The sequence below is a fragment of the Rattus norvegicus genome, chromosome 10 (genome assembly GCF_021556685.1).
Source record: "Rattus norvegicus strain SHRSP/BbbUtx chromosome 10, alternate assembly SHRSP_T2T, whole genome shotgun sequence".
In the NCBI taxonomy this organism is placed as follows: domain Eukaryota; kingdom Metazoa; phylum Chordata; class Mammalia; order Rodentia; family Muridae; genus Rattus; species Rattus norvegicus.
The window spans coordinates 112,086,864-112,098,394 of NC_141543.1; the positions used below are offsets into that span (position 1 = coordinate 112,086,864).

Sequence of the window (11,531 nt, forward strand, 5' to 3'; positions counted from 1 at the left end):
TGAGTTCAAGGTCAGATTGTTCTACAAAGCAAGTTCTAGGACAGCCAGGGATGTTACACAGAAACCCTGGGGAGGTGGGCTGGGGGCAGTAGGGGGCTGGTGATGGGTCACAAAAGTTGTTTGTCTGGAGTTTTCTACGTAGCTTGCGGGTGGCTCAGCTAGTTTAGTCTCTGCATTCTAGCAATGACTTGATTGTCTTAGGGAAGGCTCTGTGTATCTTATAAGTTTTAGGAGCTTCCTGAGCCTAAGTTTTATTTACTTACCGAGTCTTTTGAATCTCTTTTTGGAGGAAATGTTTCAATCTATAGTATTAGGTTCACAAGAGTCTTAGACCTAATAGGTGTGGCCACCACTACTGCTTATCTGGGTCCGGCCTTGGCCGAGTACTTTGGATGGCATGCAACAACCGCCCAAGATACCAGCCTGAACTGTGCTCTGTCATCCACTAGCCGAGTGCCCCTACCTTCTGACCTCTATCCTGTTGTCACAGATCTGTGTGAAACACCAAACATGGAAAAAACCCTATTTATCAGCTCAAACTCAGGAGGAAGCTACTTTATAATTGTTGCTTCCCCTTTAAACAGGAGAGGTGGGCACAGATGTATTCAAGCTCAGTCCTTGCTAGTGCCTGCTCACTGGATTGTCCTGTAAGTTTGATGCCCCAGCTGCCTTGGTTATTCTAGCAGTACTCAGAATTCTGAGGGACGGCCCTCACCACCACACGGTAGAAAGGACAGAGCGGGAGATAGGGAACAGCTAGGTCCCTCCCGTGCGCTGGTTCTCATTTCCCACAAACAGATTGGAACCAGAGTTTACTCTCAGCAGGGCACCCAGGTACACTGCAGCCTGGAGCAGCTCCTGTCACAGGGCGTTCAGCGACATGGGTTCAGCTCAGCTTCACCCACAAGGAAAGCAGTGGCTATTCAGCAGGGATGCATAGCCAGCCTGGGCACGCTTTCTTTGACGAGATAACACAGGCGGAGAGACAACACAAACGCTCCTGCATGGTTGTCGTGGAGGATTCGTTTATTCTGAGGTGAAGTTGTTGCACAATAATTCCTATTCCTGGCAGACTTGTGGTGGGGTCTTCCATACTCGGGAACAAGAGTGACCTTGCTGCTTCTTAAGGGTAGCATTTGTCCGTGATAAGGAGCCCCAGGTAAACTGGTTCAGGCTCCGCTCTGCATGCGTAGCCGGATCTCCATTCTGAGGAAGGCCTTGAGGTTCTCATCAGTCACGTGCTCCTCTAGAAGGGCCAGGGCCTTCTCCCCACCATCCTGGTAGAGCCTCAGCAGAGCTTCCGCATAATCTACCCATACACAGTTAGGACAGCCACTCATACAGCAGTTTGTGGGAGGCTCAAGCTCAGGTGGCAGAGAGTCTGGAGGCCCTATGAGGTTCCCCCTGGGCAGGGAGGCCTTTGGCTCCCTGTCAACCTCTGTACCTACTTGGAAACCTTCTTCCCTGTGGTCCGTCCCCAACTTTCTGCGGCTATCAGTGGTTTGCACTGGAGCACGGTGTCTGTGAAGAACACTGTGTCTTCCTCGGGGAAGACTCTGGCAGCAGCCCCAGCTGGAGAAGTGGTGCTTGCCCTGCAAACATGGGGGATAATCTGCATGACTCTCCAGGAAGCTGTTCTCAGCTCTGGGAAGCGTTCGGCCTTCCTAGCATTGGAATGGTGGCTAAACCTTCCTTCTCAGCCTCACTTCCTGCAGAATCATAGACAAGGTTTTATAGTTGACTTCTGCATACTGCTTCCTCTAAGTATTTGGGCATCTGGATAGAGGCAGACAAAGGAAGACAGAGGAAGTGGGCATACTGGTTGATATGAGAAGAAACTTGTTAAGGGCTTGCGCGGTTCAGTGCCTGCACTCCCAAAGTTTGCAATGAGGAACAACTCCAGATCAGACAACCAGACAGACGACAAATCCTGGACAGGGTAAGGGGAAGGCCCTCGAGCCGGTTGACCCTCATCAGTCAGCCATATCTAAGCACTTCTCTGACCATGCCTACTACGTACATCATCCTTAGCCCACTGTCATCTTTCCATCCTTCCCTCATTTCACAAGAGATGCTTAAGGAACCCCATTTTTCGCCTCTCACATCTCAAAGGCCCTCGGGTTCTCTTCCCTGATATTCACCCATGACCCTGGTCACAGTTTACTTGTCCACTAATAACTCGTCTGGGGCCCAGACCTGAAGAAAGCTCTCAGTGAGCACGCTGACCATGACTCCTCCAAGCGCTGGCCGGTCTTCCAGACCGGGGATACCCCGGCTGCGCGAAAGTCTTGGCGTAACCCAGCTGGGGCACTGAGGGCCGCCTAGGCCGCGAGCCTTCCTCCAGCACCAGAGTGCAGCTCCCACCCGACCTCCCCGGGACAGGTTCCGCAGCAGCGAGCCCATAGCTGGTGCGGATGCCGGAGCCAATGAGCTTGGGACGCAGTGCAGGAAGCGGAAGTGATGCCCCCAGGCCCGGGGCTTGCAAGAGGGCGGAAATAGTTTCTTGCAGGACGCTCCTCCGGTAATAATGGTGAAGCCTGGGCGTGTAGCGCGGCCTACTGCGCGGTCTGCCGGTCTTGGAGGCTCGGGACAACCGCAGGCGCGACGGCAGCAGCAGTCGCAGGGACAGCAGCGCTCGGCCTCACGGCCGGGACAGCGCAGGTGGGTGCCATCCCCGGGAGAGGACCCAGTTGGGAGCTTTTCTGCGTACCTCAGCCCAGGCCCACGCTCAGCCATGTGTCGAATGAACGGAGGTGAGTGTCTCAAGTTTCTCGTGAGCCACGTTCCCGGTATGAGGTCTGTCAGCCTTCCTGGGCTCTGGAGCTCCTTTTGTCTCAGCGTGCTGTGAAAATCCAGTTCAGGGCAGCCTGGGTCGACGGTGAAGGGAGGACCGTGTGTTCATGGCCCCTGAACCGTTTCTTTACAGGCTTAATTCCTACTCCGTCTCAGGTTATGTTTTACAAGGAAAGATCACGTTCCTGGGTTTTCTTTCCAGCAAAGAAAAGAAGAAAGTGAATTGCAAGCCTAAAAACCAGGATGAGCAAGAAATCCCTTTCCGGCTCCGAGAGATTATGAGGAGCCGACAGGAGATGAAAAAGACACTAAGTAACAAGAAGAGAAAAAAGGAAGGTATGTACAGCCACCATAGCTTTGTCTGCCTCTATCCAGACGCCCAAATACTTAGAGGCGTTTGAGGCAGGAGAAATACACCAAGACCCGGTTCTGGGAGTGCAGGGTATGGGCAAGACAGCATAGGGGCAGATTTTTACAGCAGTGCTTTTATAATTTATATTATATAAATTTATATAAAAGTGCTTGGACTTTTGAGGTTTTATGTTCAATTCTGTATATGCAAGTGTTACTAGTGTAGAGGGAGGTACTTGCATTTGCTATTGGAAGCCACGAGAGGGCGTTGGATCCCGTGGAGCCCGAATTATAGGCCTTTCTGCTGGTGAGCCAAACTCAGGAGTACATTTTTTTTTTTTTTTAATTTATTTCCATTTTTGTGTGCATTGGTGTTTTGCCAGCATGCATGTCTGTGCGAAGGTGTCAGATCTTGAAGTTACAGACAGCTGTGAGCGGCCATGTGATTGCTGGGATTTGAACCCAAGTCCTTTGGAAGAACAGTCAGTGCTTTGAACTGCAGAGCCATCTCTCCAGTCCTTGGAGTACGTGGTCTCTCCTGCTGCACCGGTGTGCTTTTGTTTTTTGTTTTTTGGGGTTTTATTTTTGTTTTCGTTTTCTTTTTTTTTTTTAAACAACTTCTTTTTTTTTTTTAAGAGTTATTCATTTATTATATAAAAGTACACTGTAGCTGTCTTCAGATACACCAGAAGAGGGCATCAGATCTCTTTACAGATGGTTGTGAGCCATCATGCGGTTGCTGGGAATTGAGCTCAGGACCTCTGGAAGAGTAGTCGGGTGCTCTTAACTGCTGAGCCATCTCTCCAGCCCCCTTGTTTTTGTTTTCTTGATAGGGTGTTTCTAGGTAGCTCTGGCTGGCCTCAAAATCAGTTTATCTCCACCTCCTGATTGCTGGGATTATGGGTGTGTGCCACCTGTGCTTGGCGTTGCTCTGGTTTCTTTGTTCAACTGTGTGGTAGTGGACATCTTCGACAGGAGCCAGTAGGTCATGAGATCACATCTGGGGCTCCTCTGAACTAAGTATTTTAGCTTTCTCTCTGCTTATCGTTAAGCCTGGTCCTCCCCTCTCGTGGCTGTAGGAGGGGAATGGTTGTGGGCTGCTCACCTGTCACCAGCCACTTCCTCCTGAGCTTCTTCTACACCTACACTGTGTGTCCTTTTTCCTCAGCCCAGGTGGCTTTCAAGAAGACATTGGAAAAGGAAGCGAAAGGAGAGGAGCCAGACATCACTGTCCCCAAGTTCAAGCAGAGGAAGGGGGAGTCTGATGTGGCCTACATCCAGCGCATGGAGCAGGAGGCCCAGCACGTGCTGTTTCTTAGCAAGAACCAGGCCACTCGACAGCCAGAGGTGCAGGCAGCTCCCAAGAAGGAGAAGTCTGAGCGGAAGAAAGCGTGAGTTGAGCTTGGACGCCCCCCGGAGATGCTAGGCTGTGGGTTCTGGTGATTGTATTCTCCGGTGACATTGCTTTGTCAGTCAGACTTGTCTGTTCGTCTGACTGCTCAGGAGAATCTTGAGCTGAAGCCGTGATCAGAACAGCTTCTCACGTGGGAGGCTGGAGCCCGGTCAGTACTCCACAAAGACCCTGCTTCTGTTTTGTTTAGTTCATTCCTCTGGAGACAACACTAGAGGGTCTAGGAACTGGGCAGGAAGGGGCAGTTGTGGACAGAAGTCCTCAGAGCCACCGCTGTAGGAGTGGGGAGAGATAAGCTTGGTGTGTGCTACAGGAGAACCTGCTGGGTGCTACGACGTAATATCCTCCAGGGGATGACCCCGTGGAATGGCCCGTGTGGGGCTGCCACCTGCACTGTGGTGGGGTTGTCGCCAGTGTTCCTCTTGGTCTGAGAGGGATTTGAGTTGGTGCTGTTTGTGCAAGTTCTGTACCTTCTTGGCCTGGTGTCCTTGAGCGTACAGAGGAGACAATGTCACTGTCCTGATGCTCAGGTGTGCTCATCTATCACCCATGGGGATGGTGTTCCCACCATGAGCTTGGTCCCCCCCCCCCCCCACTTTGCTCAGTCACCTCCTCCTGCTCAGGACACCCCTGGCTTGTGTGCAGATAGAGAGGTAGTTTTGTCAAGAAGAAAAAAATGTGTATGTGTGTGTGCATTATATGTGTGTTTGTGTATATATATTCACGTGTGTGTATGTATATATGTACATATGTATACATACACACATTTATATGTAGAAAAAGAGAGAGAGAGAGGGAGAGCGCGCGCGCAGGAAAAAAAGGAGATAGAAATAGAAGGGGGTGGTTATTAATCACAACTTATAGGAAGAATCCGTCTGGGTTTTCACTGAAAGGCTAAGAGTGAGGCCCTGCTGTGAGTTCTGGCCAGACAGATCTCAAACAAACAAACAAAAAGAGATGACCACAAACGGTTACCTATTGTCCCTCTTCACTAGCACAGGAAGCATGCCTCTTCCCTATTCTTTCAAAGATGTGATGAGATTGCCTTCTGTTTCATTCTAATGCTATAGTCACAGCCCAGTCATAGTGGTCTCCCAGTGCTTACACTGAGGTGTGGTGTGTCACCTGTGAGGGCTCTGACCCAGTCTCACACCTGGTCCTCGGTGCAGGGCGTCCTATCCCAGGTGGATAGCCCAAGGTCCCTGCAGTGTGGTCACGCCCACTACAAGCCGCTTAGCCACATCCTTCTGATAACCCAAATACCAAGGCTTTTCGCGTCCCCTGGGGCTGAGAGATACTGAGGACCCCCGGGGAGCCTGTTGGATGCAGAGCTTCGGTTTGTATCCCAGCCCCACATTTTGGAATCCTGGAGGACAGACTGACCTCTGCTGTTCCTAAATGGACCGAGAAACCATGTGCTTTTTTTTCCCCCAGGTTCCAGAAGCGACGACTTGAAAAGGCCCAGAAGAAGAAGGAAGCACGAGCAGTGGACAGATTGGAGCAAGAGTTGCTAAAAGGTAGGTCTTCCCGTAGCAGGCACAGAAGCTGTAGTCCCCGCAGGGCCGGGCCTGGGCTTTGGACTCCCGGGCTCACCACCACTAGTAGGCCAGTGGATGAGTGAGTTCTGCAGCCTTCAAGAAAAGGAGGGTGGGCGAACAAGTCGGAAATGACATGGGCTTCGGTTCACTGTCTCTCCAGATACCGTAAAGTTTGGAGAAGTTGTGCTGCAGCCCCCGGAGCTGACAGTTCAGCCTAGAAGGAGCACAAGCAGAGATGCGGTACATGGGACTAGGGAATGCAGGGAGGTGGGGTCAGTGAGGTCTTCCCTTGCTGGGGAGCAAAAGTCTCCTGGCCCAGGACCTTTGTAGGGGGCTGTAGCTGCTGAGGCAGCCAGAACCCTCTGCCACCTTCTTTCCAGCTGAGATTGTGCTACAGCCTTCTCTCTCTCTTCCTCAGCCTGGGAAGAAATCACTAATGCTGAAGATGCTTTTGGGCCCTGGTGGTGTGTCCCCGGCTCCAGCCACCTCACTGGCCCGCCAGCGGATCCTGGGGGAAGAGCGGGAACGAGCTGTTCAGGCTTACAGAGCCCTGAAGAAGCTGCATCGACAGGAAGTGACACCTGCACAGCCACCAGGCAGCTCTTCCCAGAGGCAGCCTCAGGCTTGTCTATGAAGCAGAGACATAAGGGTCTAATCCTCTGGAAACTGGTCCGGGAGCTGTTAGACCTTGATGAGGGAGAGACAGCAGATCTTCCTTCCCGGGTAGGTCCTGAGAGTAAGCTTTCAGTTTGGAAGGGTGCTTTCTCCTTCCCCTGAAGATTGTCTTTTGGTTCTTTTTTTCGGAGCTGGGGACCGAACCCAGGGCCTTGCGCTTCCTAATCAAGCGCTCTACCACTGAGCTAAATCCCCAACCCGAAGATTGTCCTTTTAAAAATGACCACCTCTGTATCCCATCTCATGCAGGGCAAGTCCCCCACAACACTTGCCTGGGACACAGCTGGGAGAGCTGGTATTTTCCCTGAGCCTAGCTTCATTCTAAAACAAGTCTTGGCTGAGACAAGCCAGGACCACTGTAGAAAGGACTCAATCCCTTAATCCAGCTAATTACTGAAGCAGCTGGTGCAGGTCAGCCTCTTGTTTTAAGAAGCTCCTGTGGGCTCACTGCAACCGCTGGAAAGCAGGTTAGCAGGACATTGGAAGAGCAGAGATGCCAAGGACAAGGGGTAGGCTGGCAGCCAGCACCTTTTTTTAAAATTGGCCTGCAGGGGTCTGTACTCCTGACTAGAACTCCCAGTCCACGTTTGGTTTGACTAGAGATGGAGTGTCAGTACTGGCTGAGTGCCTTGAGGTATACACATGAAAACCAGGTTTCAGTGGTTGACAAAGCAGAGTATTTATACTAAGAGGGTACAAGACTTGGGAGTCCAAAGCCAGTCTTGACTTGAGGCAAATGTGAAGAAGGCCTGCCTGAACAGGCTGAGTGTCTTAGAAACCTTACCTAGATATCAAAAGAGCTAAGCTTGGACCCTGCTGGGGAAGCCCACAGTCCTTTACCAGACTTTGGAGCCTCCCTCTAACAAAGCTGGTGCAAATAGTGTGCTTTTAGTTTGTCTTTCAAATGTGTATTTTCCAGAGTGAAGTTTATTTTTTTATGCCCACTCCCCCAGCGAAGTTTATTAAAGTTATAAAGTTTTACTCTCTTTGAAGTCTGGGCCGTTGCTCTCCGACACACTTATTCACAGCACCAGTCAGCATGTGTCCCTGTAACGGGATGAGTGTGCAAACATACTCCCAACAGTACCAGGGGTCAGAAGAGAGTAGGGTGCATTGGCCACTTGATTTCCCACTGGGTATCAAGACTAGGGCCAGGAAGCCACTGTTACAAGAGGGTATGGACTTTTGAGTTCTTGAGAAGCAACACAGCCATCCATCTAAAGCACAACTGGCCAACTGTGAGCTGCACACACAGCTCTGGGTAATTATCCCTTACAGGGCCCACGCCCATATGTGCTATATAAGTACACCGTAGCTGTCTTCACCATTACAGATGGTTGTGAGCCACCATGTGATTGCTGGGAATTGAACTCGGGTCCTCAGGAAGAGCAGTCAGCACTCTTAACCATTGAGCCATCTCTCCAGCCCCAACATTTACTAAAGCAGCCCCACCCATGCTTTTGCTTAAGCCTTGTCTTGGACCTAGTGATGTGTGGAGCCACCTGTCTGGGCTTCTCCACTCTTCTCACTTCTGGTATGGAAGATGTAACAGCTCTTGTTCCTGCCCACTCCAAGGTCAGGTCTGGTCTCTGCTGCCATCTTGGACTCGACCCTCAGAACACTCTAAATACTGGTGGGCAGGCTGGAGCACCTCCACTGTTACCTCAGTGCCCAAGTGTGTACTGAAACATACACACTTGTAGGTACATATACACATCTCTGTGCGTGTAAAGGTCTTCATGGTGCAAAGGGTTTGCAGATTTGAGCCCAGATGGGGTAAAGATTGATACACTGGTCAAGCTATCCCAGTAGGCTACCACCCCGTGCCTTCTCTACTTGTCCACTTGTGGGAACTCGTATACCGCTGTGCATATGAGCATTAAAAGCTGATTGGACAAATGCATCAAGAACATTCTTGTTTCTGGTGAGCTCACAGACACGCTCCCCCACCACCAGAGTTTTGTATTTTTGAGACAGTGTCTCACTGTGTCAGCCAAAGATCCTCCTGCCTCTGCCTTCTGAGTGCTGGGATTAGAGAAAAGCTCTACCACACCTGCCCCCACTCACCCCCAACCCCCATCTTTTTGAGAGCTCAACTCCTGAGGTCAAAATGATCCTTCCACCCTTGTCTCTGAAGTCACTCAAGCCACAGTGCATGCCATCACATCCTGCCTATTTTTTGTTTCTCATTTGAGACACTAGTCTTTGTTTTTTTAAGGACTTATTTATTTTATGTATTATGTATAAGTACTCTATCTGCATGTACTCCTACAATCCAGAAGAGGGCATCAGATCTCAGTATAGTGAGCCACCACGTGGTTGCTGGGGGTTCCACTCAGGACCTCTGGAAGAGCAAACTGCTCTCAAATGCTGAGCCAGCCCAAGACACAATCCCCCCCCCCCCCCAAGCTAGGCAAGCGCTCTACCGCTGAGCTAAATCCCCAACCCCTCCAAGACACAATTCTTATTAACTTTATATTTTTTTTCTGGGCAACATGGTCAGGATATCAAAACTCAGCAGGGCAGAGCCTGCACTACAAAAATGACCTGGGCTCCGTGCCGTCCAGAACCCTCAGCAGGTCCAGTTTCTTGGTAGGCGTCCCAGCAGACATGACACCTGCAGTCTGTCCTCTCTGCCTTGGGTCCACTGTTCAGAAGTGAGATGACAGTGGTGTGTGAGTGTGCTTGTTCACAGGTCACTGTGCAGGCCTCCATCACTTACGGATACACTGGGTGGCCTGCTCCTATCAAACACCTCAGGTCAGCCATACTTCTCCATCTCCCAGTCAACTGCTGTGCCTGTGTTGATTCCGGAGCCAGAGCAACACTGTTGCCAAACCAGTGCCGTTCCTGGCACTTATCTCTACCGTGGTGATATTCTGCTTGGCACAAGCAATGATGTCTGGAAGCCTCATCAATGACTTTATTTCCTCCACGGTCATGTAACAGGGCAGGTCACTGTAGTGGAAGAAGCACTTCTTCAGAGTGGTGCCCACCACAAAGTTGCCCTACCCCCAGCACCCAGCAGTACCTCCCCCGTGCGGCCCCCATGTCTTGGCTGTACTCTAGTAAAACAACCCCTTGAGATACCTTGCCCGTCATCCTCCCTGGCCCTTAGACCCATACATTTTATTGAAGAGTATGAGGACGGAGGCTTTTGCCAGTTCTTCTGCAGAAAGAAGGCCCAAGAGCTGCATGCAGGATGCAGAGAGCTGGGTGGGGTTAGAGGCGTCCATCATGAACTAGGGAAAAGGAAAACATGCTACATTAGACAGTCTTGACCATTGCTCCACCTGGTCATTTCACAAGAGCGCTCTCAGACAACTTTTTAAATCGATTCAAATTTATGATGCTGGAGTTTGAAGCTAGGGCTTCAAGTGTAGCTACGCAAGCATTCTTCTGAGCTGCGTGTCCAGCCCCAGAGTGGCTTTTAAACAACAGGTTTTGGAAATAGCCATGGGAAAGTTATATGAGGACAACTGGGTGGTACTGGTGTCTTTCAGTACAACGAAATCAACTGTGCCCATGAGTTCTCCATCCCAGAATTTGGTGCCCCTTCCTCCTAGGGATAGAACTGACCAGAGGGATGTAAAAATGTTGGGCATATTCAGCTATCAAGGGATAGAACAAGCAGTGCCTTTAATAAGCTTCCTGGAGTCTGAGCCCTGCTCAGGTGATCAGACCAATACACAATGATCAAAGACTCCCAAACCGGATCCTGTACAAAGCAGGGTCCGATACTTGATAATTCAGGGAGACAAAACTGCCCCCCTCCCCATAAGCTTGAAGTATTAACCCACCAAGAGCGAATGGCAGTTTCCATAGTAACTGGACCAGATGGGGCTCATGCATCCCCCGAGCTCTCGGATGGTGATCTTCCTGTGGGCCACGATGTCCGTGAGGTTTGTGCCCACCTATGGAAAAAACCACGATGCACAGAGACAAGTTCACAATGGTGAACTTCTGGAATGCAGCTCCGCGACGTGAGGGAGCTAAACATCCACAGTCAGCACTACTCAAGCCCTTCCGAAAGGCAGCCCTCTGGGACTCCAGGCCAACGTCAACCATAGAGGTGAACCCCGGAGAGTGACAACGGAATGAGCCTCTTGGGATGGGGGAGCAAGATGCTCACGGGAAAGCGGACTCCCTCCCGTTCCCTGCACTCAGATGTCCAGTGGCGGGAGTTTCTCTACCTAGGGCAGCACCCAACCCACTGACCACAGGCACTGCAGCTTCCATTGGAGAGGCCTGGTGGAACAGGCAAAGGTAACTCATGTTGGTCAGACCTGAGATAGGCGGACACCTACCGTGGGCCGCGTCGGTGGAGGCTCTCCCAGGTCACCTTTGCCATCTCCCGAGCTCAGCTGTACGGGCGGTCAAGGGCTTGAGCGTGGCAGAGGGTGGAGTTCCTGTGATGAGCAACCCCGGTGTACCCCCTCCCCGCCCTGCCTGGGAGCCCCCTCCTGCCCACTCGGCGCGGAAGGATATTCTGAAGGCGTTTCACCAGCAGGGTCTTTCCGACTCCCGCAGCTCCTAGCAGGAGACACATCCCTTGCCTGGTCAAGGCGCTAGTACCTCGGAGCTACCACGTCGTGAGGCCCGCCTCCGCTTAGCTTTCATTGGATAGACCTCCGGTCAGGCTGTTCACTCCAATGGAATGAGCGGTCCAATGGACGCTCAGAGTCCGTGTGCCAGCGCACGGCTCGTCTCGGAGCAGGACTCGGGGCGTCGCGGAGATATTGCGCGTGCGCGAGCAGAAAAAG

The 11,531-nt window shown here is 51.4% G+C and overlaps 3 protein-coding genes across 11 annotated transcripts; 1 reads left to right on the plus strand and 2 right to left on the minus strand.

Moving 5' to 3' along the window:
* Positions 1-1,008: 1,008 nt before the first annotated feature.
* On the minus strand, positions 1,009-2,428 carry Oxld1 (oxidoreductase-like domain containing 1). 2 transcript variants are annotated; one of them, XM_087569277.1, is made up of 2 exons: positions 2,227-2,428; positions 1,009-1,592 (listed from the first exon to the last, which is right to left on the minus strand). In XM_087569277.1, the coding sequence occupies exons 1-2, from the start codon at positions 2,401-2,403 to the stop codon at positions 1,170-1,172; spliced, it is 600 nt and encodes a 199-aa protein (XP_087425403.1). In that variant the 5' UTR covers positions 2,404-2,428; the 3' UTR covers positions 1,009-1,169.
* A 31-nt stretch (positions 2,429-2,459) lies between these two features.
* Positions 2,460-8,978, plus strand: Ccdc137 (coiled-coil domain containing 137). 7 transcript variants are annotated; one of them, NM_001143896.1, is given in 7 exon segments: positions 2,497-2,661; positions 2,996-3,129; positions 4,313-4,535; positions 5,990-6,072; positions 6,254-6,333; positions 6,512-6,872; positions 6,973-8,978. In NM_001143896.1, coding segments are annotated over 6 exon segments (870 nt in total). In that variant the 5' UTR covers positions 2,497-2,527; the 3' UTR covers positions 6,728-6,872; positions 6,973-8,978.
* Positions 8,973-11,406, minus strand: Arl16 (ARF like GTPase 16). 2 transcript variants are annotated; one of them, XM_087574418.1, is made up of 5 exons: positions 11,256-11,362; positions 11,076-11,133; positions 10,569-10,682; positions 9,895-10,010; positions 8,973-9,726 (listed from the first exon to the last, which is right to left on the minus strand). In XM_087574418.1, the coding sequence occupies exons 1-5, from the start codon at positions 11,315-11,317 to the stop codon at positions 9,555-9,557; spliced, it is 522 nt and encodes a 173-aa protein (XP_087430544.1). In that variant the 5' UTR covers positions 11,318-11,362; the 3' UTR covers positions 8,973-9,554.
* Positions 11,407-11,531: the final 125 nt, after the last annotated feature.

Coding starts and splice junctions, on each gene's coding strand:
- Arl16 (XM_087574418.1), bottom strand. CDS start 11,317: ATGTGTCTCCTGCTAGGAGCTGCGGGAGTCGGAAAGACCCTGCTGGTG. Junction 11,134..11,255: donor CTGGTGAAACGCCTTCAGAA/TATCCTTCCGCG, acceptor ACCGCCCGTACA/GCTGAGCTCGGGAGATGGCA. Junction 9,727..9,894: donor CTCATACTCTTCAATAAAAT/GTATGGGTCTAA, acceptor CTTCCACTACAG/TGACCTGCCCTGTTACATGA.
- Ccdc137 (XM_087574412.1), top strand. CDS start 2,528: ATGGTGAAGCCTGGGCGTGTAGCGCGGCCTACTGCGCGGTCTGCCGGT. Junction 2,662..2,995: donor TCACGGCCGGGACAGCGCAG/GTGGGTGCCATC, acceptor TTTTCTTTCCAG/CAAAGAAAAGAAGAAAGTGA. Junction 3,130..4,312: donor CAAGAAGAGAAAAAAGGAAG/GTATGTACAGCC, acceptor CTTTTTCCTCAG/CCCAGGTGGCTTTCAAGAAG.
- Oxld1 (XM_087569277.1), bottom strand. CDS start 2,403: ATGGGCTCGCTGCTGCGGAACCTGTCCCGGGGAGGTCGGGTGGGAGCT. Junction 1,593..2,226: donor CAGCGCTTGGAGGAGTCATG/GTCAGCGTGCTC, acceptor CCATGTTTGCAG/GGCAAGCACCACTTCTCCAG.